This window comes from Sorex fumeus, unplaced genomic scaffold (genome assembly GCF_029834395.1).
Source record: "Sorex fumeus unplaced genomic scaffold, SorFum_2.1 ptg000003l, whole genome shotgun sequence".
Classification (NCBI taxonomy): domain Eukaryota; kingdom Metazoa; phylum Chordata; class Mammalia; order Eulipotyphla; family Soricidae; genus Sorex; species Sorex fumeus.
In genome coordinates, this window is record NW_026606060.1 from 57,787,736 (window position 1) to 57,808,682 (window position 20,947).

The window sequence follows — 20,947 nt, forward strand, 5'->3', positions numbered from 1 at the left end:
TTTGTTTTGTATTGCTTTTTATGAATACTCTACTAAAAATGAGACAAAAAAGGTTTCTTAGAGGAAAGTGTGTGAAGACTGTTGACTTTCACCCAGGAGTCACTAAGCCTTTCTATAAGAGACTAGTAACATGTTAAAGGTTAAGACTTGTGTACTTATATCTATATCTGTATAAATATATTTCCCCCTAAGATTGGTTGCCTAAGAATCTCCTGCCCCCGCGCCTGGCTGTCTTCACCAGGGCCCCCTGGAGGAGGGTGGGTTAAGTTTTCCTCTCTGCCGGGAACAGAGCCCCAAGAGCTGAAGACCTCCGGGACCTAGCCAAAGCCATGCTGAGACCATTCTCCACACGCTTGTACGAGGAACCGGCAGAGGAACCCAGGTGTGCAGGACCTGGGACTGAGATCTCTGAGCCTGCTCGGTTTGGGACTGGGCTTCCTCCACCCAGCTCCCCCACCTTCCAGTAGCTAGACAGTTACACCCATCAACTGCCGTGTAACCCCATCAACGGCCATCCAGGGACTATAAAACCAAGCTCCCGGAAGCGACCTCTTATTCTTTAGTTCTCACTCTCAGAGTACCTGGCAGGCTACTGAGAGTATCATACCCACCTATATGCCTACTAGGAACACCTGTAAAGGTGATTAGAGGCTGCCCCAAAAGCCTCCATCCATCTTGGAGAGCCCGGCAAGCTACCGAGAGTATCCCGCCCGCATGACAGAGCCTGACAAGCTACCCGTGATGTACTCGATGTCAAAAACAGTAACAATGAATGGTCCTCATTCCCCTGACCCTGAAGGAGTCCCCAATATGTCATCAGGCTACACTTTCACGTGACAGAGATGAATGGAGATGTTACTGGGCCCACTCCAGCGAATTGAAGAACAATGGGGTGATTGTGATAGTGATAGTGAAGATTGGTTGCTTTCTGCCTCAAACCCAATCAAATATGGTATGCTATTCTTCGTATATTGGTGGTGAAAAGTACAAGGAATAGATTGACTCATGGATGAGGTTTATCTGAGTGTATGAAGAGCAGTTGTGGGCATGGCAGCAGTTGAGTTCTGGAGGATTTTGGCTGCGTGGTCTGGCTCCATTGGTGTGAAGAGGGGCTTCTTCCACCCACCTCTGGGTTGCCCCGAAGTGAAACAGTCTGGTGTGAGGTCTGGTGGCATGGCTACGTCATATCCTCTTTCTTGAAATTGTTTTCTTTTTATACCCCACACTTTGGGCTGGAGTGATAGCACAGTGAGTAGGGCATTTGCCTTACACACAGCTGACCCGGATTGATTCCTCCGCCCCTCTCGGAGAGCCCGGCAAGCTGCCAAGAGTATCTTGCCTGCTCAGCAAAGCCTGGCAAGCTACACATGACGTATTCAATATGCCAAAAATAGTCACAGCAAGTTTCACAAATTGTTGTGAGACGTTACTGGTGCCCACTCAAGCAAATTGATGAACAACGGGAGGACAGTGCTACAGTGCTACCCTACACTTTAGTGGTGTTTAATTTTTGATATTCAAAAATTTGGAACTGTGTCTAAAATGTGTAAAAAGTGGATTGAAGTTTCTTTTCTTGGAAAGCACTTGAATTTTATTGTGTGTGTGTGTGTGTGTGTGTGTGTGTGTGTGTATTGGTTGATTGGAGAGGGGAGGCCATACTGTGGTGCTCATAAGGGATTCCTTGCTTTGTGCTCAGAAATGATTCCTGGCAGTGCACTGGGAGACTGTATATAGTGATGGGGATAGAATAGGCAAGAGAAATCCTTAAATCTCTACTATCTCTGGCTCCAGAAACTCTGTATTTTAAATAAGTATAAGATATGAGTATATATTTGATTCCAGCTTAATTTTGTTGTTAATTTTTTTGGGGGGGGTCACACCTGCCTATGCACAGGGGTTACTCCTCGCTCTGCACTCAGGAATCATTCCTGGTGGTGCTCAAGGAACCATATGGGATGCTGGGAATCGAACCCGGTTGGCCGGGTTACCTGCTGTGCTATCTCTCTAGCCACCCTGTTGTTAAATTTTAAAAAAATGGGTGAGGAGTTAATGTCTGAGAAGGCAAAACATTCTAATAAAAATGCATGGGAATCTTTGCAGGGAATCTTTCAGAAATCCATACACATGAAATGGCAGAATTGTTTTTTCTAAAGAAAACAGGCTGGAGAGATAGTGCAGCTCTAGGGTGTTTGCTTTGCATATGCATGACCTGGGCTCGATCCTCAGCATTCTATATGGTTTTCTGAACACAGCCAGGAGTAATTTGTGAGTGCAAAGACAGGAATATCCTAAGCATCACCAGGTGTGCCCCACCCAACACAACGTAATCTTATTATTATTTTATTTTTAACAAGAGAAAACCATACCAATTGATTTACTGTAAGTCTTATGTGACATGGGAGAATTCATAAGAAAATTGAAACCTCCAAAAATGGCTTAAGCTGAGTGATTGTGTTCTTTTAATTGAAATAATATTAGTTTATAACATTACATAGCTTTCTAGTATGCATAATTTTAAAACAGAACAGAAGTCACATGTTTTATCTAATTTATCATAAGTGTGACAGTTATATTCAATTAAAGAAAAAAGTAGCTTGATCACGATCATGATCACCATCATCCTGTTGTTCGTCAATTGCCTCGAGCAGGCACCAGTAACATTTCCTTCCTCCTAGGCCTGAGATTTTAAAAAGTGCCATATTCAAGGCTCTTTCAGGGTTAGGAGAATGAGACCCATCATTGTTACTGGCATTTGGCATATTGGGTACGCCACGGGGAGTTTCCCAGACTCTACTGTGTGGGCAGGTTACATTCGGTAGCCTGCCAGGTTGTCCAAAGTAAGAAAGAGATACTAAAATATCTTCTGGGAGCTGTGTTTTATAGTCTCTGAGTGTTGGCCATTGATGGGATTACACGGCGCCAGTGGGGGTGGGTTGGGGGGAGGGGGAGCAGTTGGTGGGTGTGACCCCTGCTTACTGGAAGATGGAGAATCTGGGTGGAGGACGCTCAGCCCCGATCCAAGCAGGCTTGGAGATCTCAGCCCCGGGACCTGCATGCCTTTGCTACTCTGCTGGTACCTTCATGCGTGTGGAGAGTGTTCTCAGCATGGTTGTGGCTGGTTCTGGAGGTCTTAGGCTGCCGGAGCTCTGCTCGGGGTGTGTAGGGAAACTCAACCCGCCTCCCTCTAAGGGGTCCCAGCGAGGACAGCCAGGTGTGGGGGCAGGAGACTCTGCGCTGTATATTATATGACAGTATATGACAGTTATATTCAATTAAAGGAAAAAGTAGCTTGATATATAAGATAATTAGAATCTATCTACCTATTATGCATATAAGAGACTTAGATCAGACATAAAGACAAACATACTAAGAGTTACAGGCTAGAAAATCTGCCAAACTGTGGGACACATTGTGGGCCATATTTGGGGGCGAGCAAATAGGGGTAAGGATGGAGTCCTAGAGCCTTGACTCAAATGGAATGAGCAGTAGGTGCCCCCTCCCACCGCCAAAATGCCCCTTTTGACTTCCCAGAAACGGTCCTCCTCCCCTCCAGTAAATGTGATCTCAGTAAAACAATGTTAGGGGACAGTTCAAGGAACAGGACTCCAGCCAAAAGAAATCAGCATTCTGTTTTACTTTGCTTTCAATTTGTGCAAGTGTGTTATTTACTTTGTTCAAGTATGTTCTGGAAGTTCCCCTAAGATATTTGTTTCTTGCCCCTTAAAGTATATAACGTGGAACCTGTTTGCAATAAATAAGCTGGTTAACTGAAGTGCTCCCAGAGTGTAGAATTTTTTTTTAAATGGACAGATTTTTAAGGAAAGCAAACATAAATAAGAGGGTCTATATAAAACTAAAATATTCCTTAACTGGGAAATAAAGTATAGCTAAAATAAAAGGCACAATCCTGAATATAATTAAGTCATTTTTACACCTTAAATTTTACAATGGCTCATACCAAAGATATTTAAAACACTCAGAAAACACAGCAACAAAAAAGCAAACAACATCACCAAATATTTTGCAAAAGAGCTATAGTTATTCAAAAAGTATATTTCATGTAGTTTCATATAGGTACTATATGAAAAAATGTTCACCATCACTGATTATTAAAGGAAAGAAAACAAAAATGACAGATATTACTTCACACCAATAAAAATGTTTTAAGTTAAAAGCCAGGAAACAGCCAGTGTTGGCAGGGATGTTGTGAAAAAATAAACTCTCACCAACTACTGGTGGGTTTATAAATGGAGTCAATCTATATGGAAAATGGTGAGGAAATGTTGAAAAATGTAAAGCACAGCTACCATATGACTCATCCATTATACTCACAAGAACACCAAAGCTAGATAGAAATGATATACTCTTAACTATGTTTATTGTACTTTATTTGCAATAGCCAATATCTGAATATCCTGTAGAATCCCTGCTCCATAGCCAATGAGTATAAAAGTAAATTTTGATCTATATTCATGATATAATTTGTCAACAATCTGTAAGAAAACATGAACATTTTTGCTGCAGAATGTATTGAATTGGAAGCATCATGTTAAGTCAAATGAAGAAGAAAGACAAATACTAAATTATCCTGTTCATATGTGCTTTAAAACACACATACACACAGAGTAAGAGAATAGTACAACACACATACATAAAAACAAACTTTTAGGCTCGAAGAAAAACTGAGATGAGCAAATTGAGGCACAGATAAGCAAGGTAAGAATATGATGGTCACAAGCGGAAAAAGGGGAGGGGTAAGAGAAATAAATCCAGGGGTTATTTTGGTGGTCTATGGGACTGGGACCATGATGCTGAGAGTTATGAATAATATACACACATGCAGAGCTGTGGCACTGTACGTCAGTTACATAGGAATAAAAGGGTTCTTACTGATAAAACAAGGAATGATTATTCTTTCTTTGCATATTGTTGTTTTGTGTTTTGGACCACTTCCAGCAGTTCCCTGTGTTGTTCTGGGAATTCTTCAGTACTGGGATTCAGTCTGGACTTCCCACATACAAAGCATACGCTCAGAATCTTCAGCCATTTCCTGAGTCCACTTTTTAAAACATTTCAATCACTCTTCAGTTGTAAGTTTTCCTGCTTCCTTCGATCAAATTCACATTTCATTATATTTATGCTTTTCCAATATAATTTTGCAATTTATAGGCATTAAATGCTCACATGCTGTTTAGTTATCTGTCTGTTTAGTTATCTATTACTATTTGCCTTGTAATCAGATGGGCTGGTCACGTAATGAGATTTAAAGACGACTGCTGGACTAGAGCTGTTACTGACTGGATTCCACGGGATGTCAAAAGACCACGTGGCCTCCCACCTACCAGATGGTCAGACTTCTTCGTGAAGATCATGAACGATCAGTTTGAGGCTCTTCATGATCCCAGAGAAACAGATGCCAATGGGCTACACTAGCACGCGACAGGGACAAATGGAGATGTTACTGGCGCCCGCTCAAGCAAATCGAAGACTAACGGGAAGTTAAGTGATTAAGTGATAAGTGATTTGCCATTAATTAGATAACAATGTTGGAAAATGTCAAGATTTGAAAATCTTAAGGCATGGTGCAAAGTAAATTCTAATTTAAATAAACCTATGCTGAAATAGTGCTAACTTGTCAAAATGTTTTAGACTTTTTTGGTCACCCCAAAATGGAATTATCTGGAGTTGATTTTTCTTTGATTTGACTTTTATTTGAAGTATTGATTCGTATTTACTGCTGTGTGTGTGTTTGTGTGTTTGTGTGTATGTGTGTAGGCGTGTGTGCATGTACTCCCTTCATTGACACAATTGTTGGAAATGATTCTCAGAAATTGATAGACAGTTCACTAACAATTAATGGTTAAGTGTACCAAGAATAGTGTCTGTATAGTCTAATGATACAGAATAGTGCCTACTCTCTAAGTGAAAATGTTCAAAAATTTCATTTCATTTCATTTCATCATCCTGTTATTCGTCGATTGCCTCGAGCAGGCCCCAGTAACATCTCCTTCATCCTAGCCCTGAGATTATATTCAAGGCTCTTTAGGAGAATGAGACCCATCATTGTTACTGGTATTTGGCATATTGAGTACGCCACGGGGAGTTTGCCAGACTCTGCCCTGTGGGCAGGCTACATTCGATAGCCTGCAAGTTTGTCCATTGCCTTAGTTCTGGTGAGGAATATTAGAATCTAACAATTAGAGTAAAATGAAATTAATTTAAATATTTGCAGCTCAATAATTAGCAATGTATTCAAGTGATTGACTTTAGCGGAACTACATCAGGTGGCTTGTGTGAACTTAGACGAGATTTTGAAAGGCCCAATATAGAGAGAATGCAAGCTAAAAAGAGCTGCAGTAGATGAGTTTCCTGTGTGGTTGCCTCCAGAGCACGAATATTCTTGAATTCTGTGCTCACCTATAAGAGTCTCTCATAGACAGACAAGGACATTATTAGCTTGTATATTTTTTTCTTTGTCCTCTTTCCTGTCTTCCTGATGGTTACTTAGCACTATCAAAATCTTTAAATTAAAACTTCTTTGATGAGAGTTAAGATCTGTGTCTTCCTAGGATACATAAGCGACACTCTGCAAAGCACAAGACATTTTCTACTCAACATCAGGTATTGAATACTTTCCATCTATTAATCGTATTTTTCTAGATGTGTGTGTCTGTGTTTTTTTTTTTATAGAAGTTTAGGGAAATTGGATTAAAGGAAATTAAACTCACAGTCAGACACATGATTTTATTATGTACAAATATATGTATTTCTTTCAAGAAATAGATATACATATATTAAAAATGAGATTTCTAAATCTATATATTTATCTTTCTCAAAAGAAAAATATGGAGATTTAGTAGGTAGAAAGAAAGAAAAGGACTTGACAGCTAATGAAACATGTGAGGTGCAGGAGGTAAATCAGGTAAGATTCAGTTGTCTTCAGATTTTGCAATCATTTATATTTTATAATTATCTAATTAATTTATTTTATATGACATTTTGTGAAGCTTAGAGATTTTTAAGTTGTTTGAAATGTGGGTTCAAAGAAACAAAAATAGAAATAAAAAAATTCAGGGGCTGGAGCAATAGCAGAGCGGGTAGGGCCTTTGCCTTGCACGCAGCCGACCCGGGTTCAATTCCCAGACCATTCGGTTCCCATATGGTCCCTTGAGCATCGCCAGGAGTAATTCCTGAGTACAAGAGCCAGGAGTAACCCCTGAGCATCGTTGGGTAGGACCCAAAAAGCAAAAAAAAAAAAATTTAATAGAGGTAGAGAATAATGAATGTGTCTTTTGATTATGCAAACTGCAAACTTATGTCAGCTCTATTGTAGAAGGAGAGTTGAAAAAAATCTCATATTGATTTATGTTATTTTAGAAAGTGTTTTAATAAAAAATGCTTTCCAAATCTCAAGATACGAAGCAGGATTTATTTAGTATGCAAACAGCTTTGAAGATAAAACCAATTTTTAATAAAAAATTTACTTTATGTGAGGTAGGTTGGTTACAATAGTGTTAATGTCAATGTTTTGCTGCAAAGTTCCTGCACCTTCCCTACCACCAAAGTGCTCAAGATCAAATGCCACTGACCTTAAGTAACTTCTATGCTGCCTCCTCTCCAAGGATGCCCCCCTGCCCCCACACTGGGTAACATCAATTCTGTAGTCAGAGTCGTAGGATTTATTATCATGTGATATTGTCCACTCTCTTCTTTGTTTCTTTATACACTACATGTGAGACATACTACATGTAAGATATACTGCATAAGATCATCTGGTGTTTGTTCTTCTCCCTTTGTCTCCTGTTGTTTATACATGATATCCTCTAGCTAAAATCACGTTGCGGCAATAAACAAGACCTCACCTTTCTTACAGCAATCTAGTGCTCCATAGTGTGTACATACAATCACAATTTTCAGATTATACCTGTATATGTAAAAACTAATATTTTATAACAGCAGTAATAAAGATAATCAAAACATATCAAAGACTTCATAACAGATTTAAGTGATAGGAAGATAAACAGATGATAGAACGCTGATGAAGAATGAGAACAAACTATGGAAGAATTTTTATCAGAAAGTATGTGAGTTTCATTTAAGATGGTGAAATTTTATTTACACATTTGAGTCAACTAAATTCATAGTGATCAAAATGGGAGAAAAATATTTCAGCAAAGGAAGAATTTGAACAAAACGCGCAGTATATAAAGTGCTTGTATTATGTTGTAAAAGAGTAAAAGAGTAAATGTAACAGGGAATCATGGAGAGGCAGGAAGGAATGAGAAAACAGAAATGCTGGAAGAATCCAGAGAAAGCATGGAGAAACTGAAAAAAGCAAAAGAGAAAAAAGGTAACTTTCATTCTACAGAATTCAAAAATAACTTGATCATCTTTTGCACTTTTATTTACCAGAAAAATTTGCAGATTTGTGAATGGACTACAAAAGGAATACCCAAAATGTGGTAGCATGTCAATTCATTAAGTGACTTAAAACATTTTTATATTTTAAATAGATATAAATAGTTTCTGTTTCTTGAATCATTTTTGCATTTGTAATTATATCCAAATTACAAAAAAAAATTACTTTTTGAGTTTATTTCCAACACAACTTCTTCAAGATCTACTTCGCCATTATCAGAATCACTGTCACTGTCCTCCCATTGTTCATCGATTTGCTCGAGCAGGCCCAGTAACATTGTGAGACTTGTTGTTACTGTGTTTAGCATATCGAATACGTCACGGGTAGCTTGCTAGGCTTTGCCATGCGGGCGAGATAATAATAAAATGGAATAATAACGATGAAATAATAATAATGAATAATAATGAAATAAAATATTTTTATTTTCATCTCTCTGCCTCTTTAGTTATGACTGGAAAAAATGAAATATATTGCAATATACTTGAAAATTCGTCTGAACCACAGAGAAGTCAAAGAATTAAAAAGCCTAAAAAAAAAAGACCATCATGTTTTAAGCATAAAGGTATGTGTACTTTCTACATTTTCTTATTTCAAATTGCACTAAGATATCCAAAATGATGCAAAACCACAGTCACATATGGATGAATACATACACACACACACATGCATAATTAAACTGTTTACTTTTATTAAATGAAATAAGTCAGCACCCATAAAATCAGATTAAAGAATTCTCCCATGAGGTTTAATACTTTCACTTAATTGCAAATATTGTATTAATATTTTTGAATTGGTAACAGTTTTGTAGACTAAATTGTGTATCCTTTTTGTTAGCTGAAAACATCATTGCTATAATAGTATGTTTGGGACATACTATCAAAAAAAATGTATAGATGAGTTAGTTTTTTACAGGATGTTACCTGTGAGTTTTTTTTATTACTTCCTTAATTTAGATATTTGTAACACAGTAAGTTTAAAAGGTATCATTTTAAATGATATGTTTTAATGTAACACTAATAACACTTATAGTGCCATAATTTTACTTGAGCATACAAATGCATGAAGTTTGACATTCCTTTCTATGCTTGAAATTTGTTTTAAGCTATATTGTAACTATCCTAATCTGCATTGCTCAAATATTTTAAATGAATATATAATTAGAAAGGCACACATAATAATTAACAAGTTCTATTTTTTTTCCTCTTTGGCCACCTAGTGATGCTCAGTGATTACTCCTGGCTCTGAATTAAGTAATTACTCCTAGTGGTGCTCAGGGTTCCATATGAGATGCTGGGGATCAAACCTGCATTTGCTGTATGCAAGGCAAATACCCTACTTGCTAAACTCCCCAGCCCCCTAGTTCTATTTTTGTCACATATAGTAAGTCAATATGACTATGATTGAGATGTGATAAAAGTTTAAGTAACTTTATATTTCATCTTTGTTTTTTTCCTTGATTAATTCATTTTTTAAAAAAACATGATCTATGTGGTAGTAATTAGAAATTTATATCACTTGAATTTATTCATTGAATTCCAGATTAAGAATACAAATCTGAATCCAAATCAGTTCTTATTTGTATTTAAGTAGAAACTTCCAGCTGAATTTATATAATCCCCCTCTTGCTTTCTGCATTTAGGTAAGTTATAAATCCATGCTTTGGGTTATCTTTGCCAATAAAGTTGAAACATGTCCTTGGTTCATCCTTTCCACTCACAATTGCACACCAGCCTATTCTGTCAGGTTTTTAGAAATATGTCAGCTGTAGTTGAAATGATAACACGGTGGGTAGAGTGTTTGCCTTGCACACCACCTGACTCGGGTTCAAATCCATGATACCTCATATGGTTCCCCAAGCCCCGCCAGGAGTGACCTTTGAGCACAGAGTCAGAAGTTAGTGCTGAGCACCTATAGGTATGGTCCAAACACAAATAAATAATAGATAAATAAAGAGTTGTATCATCCGATTTTTCCCCCTTATGACTATTTTGGCTTCACATGACTTAACACACCAAATTGAGTACCATTTTTGTAGATCATTTTTCTTTTTCCTGTTTTTAGTTTGCAATTTGTTGTGTAGTTATTATATCTGAAACAAAAGCATAAGTTTGAATGAACATATAGGAGTTGATGTCAGAAGATTTACTTGTCTCTTTCTGTAGATCTTATTTCACCTTCATCATGGAAATTAATTGCAATGATTCTGGTGATCACTTGCCTGGCACTTCTTTTAACTGTTGGTCTCTTAGTCACAGCATGTAAGCCACTGATTTTCCATTATTCCTATAGTTAAATATTGAAGATGATACTGTTTTCATTAATTTAGTGACTTGAGCAAGAATAATATTCTCTGTACCCTTCAAATTGGATTTGTGCAATTAATAAATTGTAAGCATATGAATAGAATCTTACTAGATATTTTATTTAACATTACTTATTACTTAAGTTTTCTAGATCACAAATGACTTTTAAAATTTATTTCTCTGGGGGGCAGAAGAAGTAGTTTAGATTGAAGCTTGTACTTTGCATGTACTAAACTTTGAGTTTGATCCCAAACTGCAACTTTCTCTGTTAAAAACTTGCTATAGCATTATTGGAACAAAATTTTCTTTTTCTGTGTTTGATTCCTATAAAAATTGTCATACTTGCATTAAAAACTTGATAAATCCTTGAAATTAATAACGTTTGATGAATTTTTTTGTCTTACTAAATTTACTCAGTGTTGTATGTGCAGAAATTTCTTTTTTATTCTTTTTTCTTTTTTGATGTAAAATAGTTTTTTCCAAATTCTCTTTAGTGAATCAGAAGTCATTTCATTCTGAAGAATACCCAGTGAATGGCTCTTCCTACAAGGAAACAAACCAAAGAGGTAATTATGGAAGAGTCTTGCATCACAATTTTATTTTCAGGATGGAGAAAAAAATGTGCATAAAACTTCCTTGTGGCTTTCTACATCTAACCAGAAACATGTAAGAAGACAAATCAAGTTTACTTGTTTGTCAAAGCAAATTTCTTATGTTGTAATATGTATATTAGTCATGTGCTCAAAATGATTAAGTGCTGGTGGCAGCTTAAAGTACAATGTAATTTTTTTTGTAAGAGTACTGCTATTTATTTGGCCACTGATTAGCTGATTGAATTTTTTTTCCATAATTCTATTTATTGAATCACCGTAAGAGCAGTTACAAAGCTTTCAGGTTTAAGTCTCTGTCATACAATAAAACGCTCGTACCTTCACCAGTGTCCAATCTCCACCACCCAAAACCTCAGTATATCCCCATCCCACACCCTCCCCCTACCTGTGGGGCAGATGATTTCTACATTACTCTCTCTCTACTTTGATCACATTCAATATTTTGACACCAGACCCACCATTATTATTTGGGATTTTACCCCAACACTCAGATCTGCCGAAAAGGCAACAGTAGACAATTTGTTTTCTATTGCTGGTTATGAATAACGTATGATGTCGCGCAGCTGCAGTAGTGGCTGCGTGATTTTGAAATTCCGAAATTTTAACACAAATCTGGAGGAATTTCTGCCAAAATCTGCTGGGCTCCAAGATTTGTTCCTGAGTCTCTGGGATCATGGCTGTTAAGCAGCTTGATCAGGAGCCAGAAAGGCCATTCATGGGTGGCGACTAGGGGGTCTCGTTGGGATGGGGAGGAAAGGGATGGCTCTACCCGCATCCTGTGAGGCCCTGCCTGTCTTGTCACTGAGGGCCCAAACCTGACTGTCAAATGGCCTCTGGAGGATGGCAGCTACCAAGACACCTAGGGGAGCTGGCAGAGGGACAGCACACTTCCCCCCCCCGGGGTGGCCTGGCAACAGCAACTTAACGCGGGTCTGGACACATTTCTGCCAAAAGCCATTGGGTTCCGAGATTTGTTTCTGAGTTTCTGGGGTCATGGCCATTAAGCAGTCTGATCAGGAATCTGAGGCCATGCCTCCAATTATATAGCTGAGCCTGAGGTGGTTTGTGGGTTTTGGCCACATACCTAATTTTTGGCCATTTACCTTCTTGGTAAACTTTGCCCCAAGGTTTTGGGGTCTGGCCAAAGGCACAGCAGCAATTTTGGGGTATCTGGAAGTCTGAAGGCGCCATCAGGCTGCTGATGCACTCACCTCACAGGTACAGATTGACCTGCTGGTGGCACCATAGCCCCTTACAATATAATTTTTGACAAAATGTGATGGTTTTATATTAGACTTACATCCATTTATGATTGGATGTTATACTCATCAAATTTTTAAAACTTAAACTTTTAAGTAAGTGTTTGAGGTTGAGGAGATGGCTCAAATGATACAGAGCATCCTAGCATAAATAAGGTCCTGAGTTCTATGTCTGGCATAATAGGGGCCCTGGGTATTACTTACTGTCCCAGTTCCTAGAAAGCATAAACATACAAAAATTGGGGTTGGAAAGATATCTCAGTGGTCTGGAGCCCATGCGTTGCCTACAGAAGACCCATGTTTAATTCCTATAACTGTGTAGTTCCCAGCACTTCTGAGATGTCCCCTGATCACCTAGCTAGAAGTAGTCCAAGAGGACAACTTGGTGTGGTCTAAACAAACAAATACACACACAATAATGTAAGAGTCTCACTTTTTAATTTTGAACAAGAAATTAGCAATTTTAGCAGTTATATGTATTTAATAGACTCATATATTTCTAATTTTCAACATAGTTTGCTTTAGAATGAATCATAAAGACCAAATTGTTTTTCATAAGATGAATTGCTAATTAAGAAATCTAACACCAAACTTGTGCATCTAGTTTTTTTTACATAAAACTCGAATAATTTCTTTACCTTATTTTTTCCAAATAATTTCCAAATAATTTCTTTTAGAGGTTAGATTTACTATGTGAACTTGCTCTAGAGGTGATTTTCACAGATGCAAGGTCACTGTCACTGTCACTGTCACTGTCCTCCTGTTGTTCATCGATTTGCTCAAGCGGGCCCAGTAACATCTCCATTGTGAGACTTGTTGTTACTGTGTTTGGCATATTGAATACACCACGGGTAGCTTGCCAGGCTTTGCTGTGCGGGTGAGATATTCTCGGTAGCTTGCCGGGCTCTCTGAGAGGAGCAGAGGAATCGAACCCGGCTCGGCTGGGCCGGCTGCGTGCAAGGCAAACGCCCTACCACTATGCTATCGCTCCAGCCCCAGATGCAAGGTACTTGGTTATATATATTTTTTATGTTTAAATTATTTAAATGTAAAAAATATAGTAATTTGGGACTGGAGAGGTAGTAGAACAGGTACTGAACTAAGGTAGGGTCCTTGCCTTATACAGGGTCAACTTGGATTTGACCACTGGCATCCCTTATGGTCTCCCAAGTCTGCCAGAGGTGATTCCAGAATGCACAGCTAGGAATAACTCTTGAGCAGTACCAGGTGTGGGACCCCAAGCACATATTATGCATATATATATATATATATATATATATATATATATATATATATATGCACTGTCCTCCTGTTGTTTATTGATTTACTTAAGCAGGCACCAGTAATATCTCCATTGTGAGACTTGTTGTTACTGTTTTTGGCATATCGAATATTCCACAGGGAGCTTGCCAGGCTCTGTCTTGCAGATGGGAGGCTCTCCGCAGCTTGCCGGACTCTCCGAGAGGGGTGGAGGAATCAAACCCAGGTCGGCTATGTGCAAGGCAAATGCCCTGCCTGCTGTGCTATGACTCCAGCCTGCATACCTATATATCTATATAGATATAGATATAAAATTTATGTAAATTACAATGGACTAAGTAAATTACAATAGGCAAAAAATAGAAATTTTTACATTAACAAGTTTTTTCTAATATATATTTTTTGATAGTTTGGAATTATACTTGTTCAAGGAATTGGCATCAACATGGAGAAAACTGCTACCATTTTTCAAAAACTGCGCTTCCTGGGGAAGAATGTGAAGCATACTGCATGAGTTTATTTTCAAGATTTCTTAAAGTAATTACTGAAGAAGAGATGGTAAGTTTTTGTAAAATAGTAAGTTTAGTATGAGAATTTTCAGACAGACAGAAACTATCATATTGTTCAGACAATATTTTGTACAAAAATCACAAAAATATTTGCAATTTGATTGTAATTTTTAATATGTACTTTAGTAATACCTCAATGACTTTTATCAGCACTTTGGATAAAGTGCAAATAAACTTGAGCATCCTTTCATTATGTTTGGATCCCGCTATGTCTCTCTTCTCTCCTCCATCAGGAACTTCCCTCCATCAACGCTTTTGAAAGGGAACTACATTACGCTCCCAAGCTGTAGATACTTACAATTCTCTTGATCCTTTGTGTTCTAATAGTTGTTTTAAAGTCTATGAAGAAATTTATTTACTCCATCTCTCACTCCAAACTCTGTTCCATTAATGTATGTTTTATTTTTTAAAGTTTTCAATTTATTAGACACTCCTCTTAAAAATTATGCTTATTTCTCTAAAACCTTTAAAGTCTTCATTTCTTCTTTCATCTTTCGATTCTTGTCACCTGATCGTTGTTATGTAGGCTCAATAAATGATTTATTTTTTATTACCTATTAAAAGTGACTCATATAGGGGCTGTGCCTTGCATGCAGCGAGCCCGGGTTCGATTCCCAGCATCCCATATGATCCCCTGAGTACCACCAGGAGTAATTCCTGAGTGCAGAGCTAGGAGTAACCCCTGTGCACAGCTGGCTGTGATCCAAAAATAAAAAAATTTAAAAAATGTGACTCACATAAAGTTTATTGATTATTTTTATAATTAAATACCAAAAATGTTGATAATATAATATAGACAGTATAAAAGTTAATGACTGTTAAGTGGATGAATGAATCATTAGTCATATGATTAAGTTACCCTTTAGGTTCTTTGATAGTGTAGAACAGATATCCCAAGGGAAATTTATAAGTGAAATGACATTTAAATCTTTATACTTCTCTTAGTGACAGTTCTACTTCTGATTTATTTTCTTCTCACTCTGCAGAATTTTGTAATGGATTTGTCAAAAATACAATATTATGTGCAAAAAGGAAAGTTTTCAGTCGCCTTATACTACAACATAGCACAACAAAAATGGGTTTGGAGAGATGGCACGGATTTTACCCTGCACAAGTAAGTCTTGTGCTCTTTTAAAATTCACCGAAATTTAATATTGTTTACTTTTAAGCCAAATATTAGTGAAGACATAGACAGTAGTTATATAACTGGTATAATGTCGATGACAACAATAGGTGGAAAAGACAATAGGTGGAAAATAGGTTCATGTACCTGACCTAGATAAGATTTCTGACACAATATATGATGTCCTGATCCCCATCAGAAGTGATTCCTGAGCACAGAGCCAGGAGTAAGCCCTGAACACTGCCAGGTGTGGCTCAAACACTGCTAACAAGTGAAAGGACTGTATGAAAGTTACAATAGAAGTTATCCTTAAATCCCTGAGGTCACAGTGATGACAACTCAAAATCTTTAGTATCCTTCAAATACGTGCCTCTAGCTTCACATTGTTTTCTCTTCATCTTTCTGTTAGTTACCATACATCCACCCATCCTTGATTCAGATCCTAAATCCAGTATGATTTAATCTTAATTATTATATTAAATTACAATACTGTCAAACAAACACTGTCCTCCCATTGTTCATTGGTTTACTCGAGCAGGCCCAGTAACGTCTCCATCTGGAGACTTGTTGTTACTGTGGTTGGCATATCGAATGCATCAGGGGTAGCTTGCCAGGCTTTGCCGTGCGGTTGAGATACTCTTGGTAGCTTGCTGGACTCTCTAAGAGGGGTGGAGGATTCGAACCCGGCTCAGCCAGGCTGTCTGCGCACAAGGCAAATGCCCTACTGCTGTACTATCACTCCAAGGAGCAATAACTTCATATATTGGCATTTTGAGTTATTCTACCCGCTACATATGTTCACAGGAAGATTTCTAGGCTGCAGATCATGATTTTATTATGAAAATAGAAGATTTAAAATTGCATTTATGGAAAGAAATCTTAAAATTTTTCATATAGAATCTCGATATACACTGTATTTTGCTGCTCTGTGTCATTTAAATATCACAAACCTTTTCACTGTGGAATGAAACATCACTATGAACTTCATACATTGTAAAATCAAACCATTGTCAGCTGAATGAAAAGAATGATCGGCTCTTCATTACGAAATTGTTCAGAATAAATGGTCCAAATAATAACAATAAAATTCCCTTACCAATAAGTTAGAAAAAAGTCAGGGGCTGGAGAGGGCAGGGTGTTTGCCTTGCATGCTACAGACCAAGTTCAATCCTTGACATCTGTCTGTTCTCAGCACCGTCAGGAATGATCCCTGAGCGCAGAGTCAGAAGAAAGTACTGAGCATTGCCAAATGTGACCCAAAAATAAAAATAAAAGCAAAATTATATGAGTTTGAGATAGACAGACATCTATCTTAAGATTTTCAGAAAGTTAACAATTGTCTATAATTAGTTATACATGCAGTCAATCATCTTTTATGGAATTATGGATAAAGCCATGGCTAAAATTTTAAAAACTACAATAATGCTGAATGTTACCTATCAGCTGTCCATATATTTACTACATGTTTTACCTTAAATGTATAATAAACACATTAATGAAACTGATTATTATGCTATAGAAAAAATATTTTGAAAATTAAAAAAATTAACAGACTCTGTAATTTATTTTGAGCTACATTTCTATATTGAAATTGAATTTAATATATGAATGGACCATATATATTCATATACAAAAAGAATCAAAAAGTAATTTAATATGGTTAGTAGTCAGTCTCTGAAGCAAACCCTGTCTATTCAGATCTTGGCTCTGTTATGTAGGTAATCTTTGCTATTGTATTGTATTTGCTATTCAATATTTTATGTACTGGTTTCTTTTATCATCTATATAAGAGGTGGACAATAGAACCGACTTCACAGGCTATTTGTAAAAAATACTTAACTGAAAAATTTAAAGTATTTAAAAATTTTCACATGACGACTCGAGGTATATTCTTACCCTAGTCATTCTTCCCATACCTACCCGAAAACTTAATTAATGTAGGTCATAAAGGTAAAGGTAAGGTAAAGGCCCTCCCGTTGATCATCGATTTGCTCGAGCGGGCCCAGTAACGTCTCCATTGGAGACTTTGTTGTTACTGTGTCTGGCATATCGAATACTCTCGGTAGCTTGCCGGGCTCTCCGAGAGGGGCGGAGGAATCGAACTCGGGTCGGCCATGTTGGCTGCGTGCAAGGCAGACGCCCTACCCGCTGTGCTATAATGTATCACAATGTAGGTCATATATAACCTTAAATGTGTTTTTATTTTTAGATTAAATGAATGAAATATGCAAGATTTCTTTCATGCTGCTCATTCTAAACAGTCTCAGCTTTCCAACACAAGACCTTGTTGAATTTAAGATTTCAGATGCACCTAAAGTCCAGAGTGATTGTAAATTCATTTTAATTGTTGCACTTTATCACAGGAATGATTTTTAAAATTTTTTTCTAAATTTTCTGACCTCATTGGTATATTGAAATATTTCATTTTGTGGAATCATTACTCATGTTTATTAGTATGAGTTATCTTGGTTCTTACTCTGCAAGAACAGATGTCATTTCTAGAAAACAGAACATTACTATTCCTGATTGACAATGACTTTGAGTTGTTTATATAGTGAAATATACTTATTGAAATATTAGTATTTAAGAAAATGTGGTAAAACCCAGTGAAAATAGAGAAGAAGTAAAAGAGGCCATAATGAGAATTAAATTGACTCTCACAGTTCCAGATTTAATGTTTACTTTTGGGTAAAACTATACATTTATGATTTGTATTATTAGAGAATTGAGAAGGTGATTTTCTAGTTATTTATAAGTACTTGAACATATTATAGACTTAAACTTTTAATATATAAGTCAATTTCATTATTTTTGCATAATATTTTCTATTCTAGGTTTAAAATTCTTGGACATGTGAATGAGAAGACTTGTGGATATATAATTGAAGGCGTGATAATTGCTGGAGATTGCCAAAGTAATGGCTATTGCATTTGCAAGAAGACAATATATTTCTCTTAGATAGAACACACAAGTGAACAAAAAAAAGAAAATCTCAGAATTTTCAGTGTGGTTTTCTCAAATATGTAAACGACTTAATTAGCTAAAAGTAATTGACATTAAACAATGAAGTTCAAAGTTAAATTTTAATTCATAATAAATTAAATTTATAAATAAAAATGAACAGCAGGAGGAATAAAAATCACAACATATTAGAAATTGAAAATAATACAAGGTCAATTAAAATGTGAAGGAACACTAGTGGGTTTATTAGAAATGCTACATAAGGGGCCTGAGGAATCAAGTGAATCTATTGATTTATAAGACCATATGCTCTATGAGCTCATTTTATACATTTAATAAATATTTGCTTTCATACCGCACCCACCATGAATTTCAAACATCCTCCACCACAATTCACTGGACCATCCTCTGTTCCCTTTAATCACCTTTCATTTTCCATTCTGGTGACCTGGGTCCTGAGGTCAAAGTCCAAGGATTTGTTTAGCTTTGGCGTGTCTGTTTCTATCCTTTGCTTCTCTTCGTAACATGATACTCGACTTCTAATATTTGTCTTTCTATATCTGCCTTAACTGAGCATGACCCCTTTCAGTTTCATGCATGTGACAAACAGCAAGGCTTCATAGTTTCCTCTAACTAAGCGTTATAGGAAACGGAGTGTTATATCATTTACTATAACTGGGTGTTCCATTGTGTGTTATCTTACACATCCTCTTACTCTTTTCATCTGTTATTGGTGTTTGAGTTACTTTCAGATCTTGATGGTTGTAAATAGATCTGCAGTGAACACGGATGTGACTATGTCACTACGTATTCTTTTTTTTTTTCTCTTTGGGTCACACCCAGGATGCTCAGGGGTTACTCCTGGCTCTGCACTCAGGAATTACTCCCGGCGGTGCTGGGGGTGGGGGGCAGGGAAGGGGACCATAAGGGATGCCAGGGATGGAACCTCAGATAAGCCGCATGCAAGGCAAATGCCCAACCCGCTGTACTATCACCCCAGACCCTACTATATTTTCTTAAATTAGTATTTTGTATTCTTATGTTAAATATCTGGGATTACAAATGACGGATCATAGGACAACTCTATTTTTATTTTTTTGAGAAATCACCCAATTCCCATTTTCCATAGATTCTGAAAAACTTTATATTTTTATCTACCTTAGCCAATGTATTCCTTCCTTCAAATTTCTAGTTGCACTAGTCATTTCTGGTCTTTTTATGCAGTATATTTTCTTATACAGGGTGATAATTGCCTTAAAATGAGAATGACAGGATCACTGAATATTATTGGCCTATAAAGTCACGGAGTAGAGGATTTCCTGAAAAATAAAATCTGAGATAACTTCTCTGGGTTTGGGTGGTAGGGACACATGGCAGTGCTCAGAGTGTATTCCAGGTTCTGTGCTCAGTGATCACACTTGGTGGGACTCAGGAAACCATATGAGGTACCAGGGATGGAACCAGGTTGGCCACGTGCAAGGCAAGCACCCAACCCATTGTACTATTTCTCTAGTTCAATAATACACTTTTCAAAAATTGTCACATATTATTACAGATGGGAGAGTCAACTAGTCCCGTGCCCAGAAGAGGAAAAACAATTCAAACCAGACAGGGAAGAAAGTGTATGAAGGGGAAACCTGTAAAGTTTCCTGCAGGTCTCACATGGAGTCTTAGTCAAGTTTCCCATATTCTTAACTTTGGGGTGGGGGTTTTGTTTGGGAGCCACACTTAGCAATGCCCAGACTCTGTTCAGAATTCACTCCTGGCAGTGCTCAGAGGACCTTAAGGGATGCCGGTGATAGAACCCACATTGACCATGTGCAAGGCAAGTGCCCTACCTGTTGTACTATTGCTCTGGTCCCTCCCAGATTCTTAATTTGAATTGAATCATTGTAGCTCAGGTAGATTGGGCATTTTAATTCCACAACGCATATGGTTATCACTGCCAGAAATGTATACGTTTAACAGGCAGCCACTAAAAGACAACAAAGATAGAAACTGCCAGCAGTGAGTCACATCTATTTAAGTGTAAACATCTGATTCGGGTTCTTAGGCATTCGAATGAATCAATGCTCATGGCCAAGTTTATGTTGACAAGGACACCAACGCCTCTGATACCTCTTTTATTGCATGTTCTGAGGAACAGTTCTTCTCCAGTGTCAAAAACAGCGTGATGTGATTGATGCCTTCTTGTCTCGGTCAGATCAATGATGTCGTACTTGATCTTTCGTGCTTGAAGCATCAGGTCCTCGATGAATGCATCCGATGCTAACGTACATGCATTGAAAGTACAGACAATCATTTTTGTCGTCCTTCGTTTTGGCAGCCTAGTTCGGCCTTGAGATTTTATCAACCTCTCCTTTCTCATCCTTCTCAATGCTGCCATATTAGTGACGCCTTCAGGGTCAGGGGAATGTTTCACAATAAAAAATAAAAATAAGC

At 37.4% G+C, this 20,947-nt stretch overlaps 1 protein-coding gene across 1 annotated transcript in view; it reads left to right on the forward strand.

Annotated features, from left to right (window-relative positions):
- Positions 1-14,711, forward strand: part of LOC130024205 (natural killer cells antigen CD94-like) — a 35,556-nt gene extending 20,845 nt beyond the window's left edge. The window contains exons 5-9 of the mRNA XM_056114852.1: positions 6,840-6,922; positions 8,233-8,350; positions 11,217-11,288; positions 14,262-14,410; positions 14,655-14,711. Of these exons, the coding sequence (XP_055970827.1) occupies positions 6,840-6,922; positions 8,233-8,350; positions 11,217-11,288; positions 14,262-14,410; positions 14,655-14,711 (479 nt within the window). The remainder of the gene's footprint in view (positions 1-6,839; positions 6,923-8,232; positions 8,351-11,216; positions 11,289-14,261; positions 14,411-14,654) is intronic.
- Positions 14,712-20,947: the final 6,236 nt, after the last annotated feature.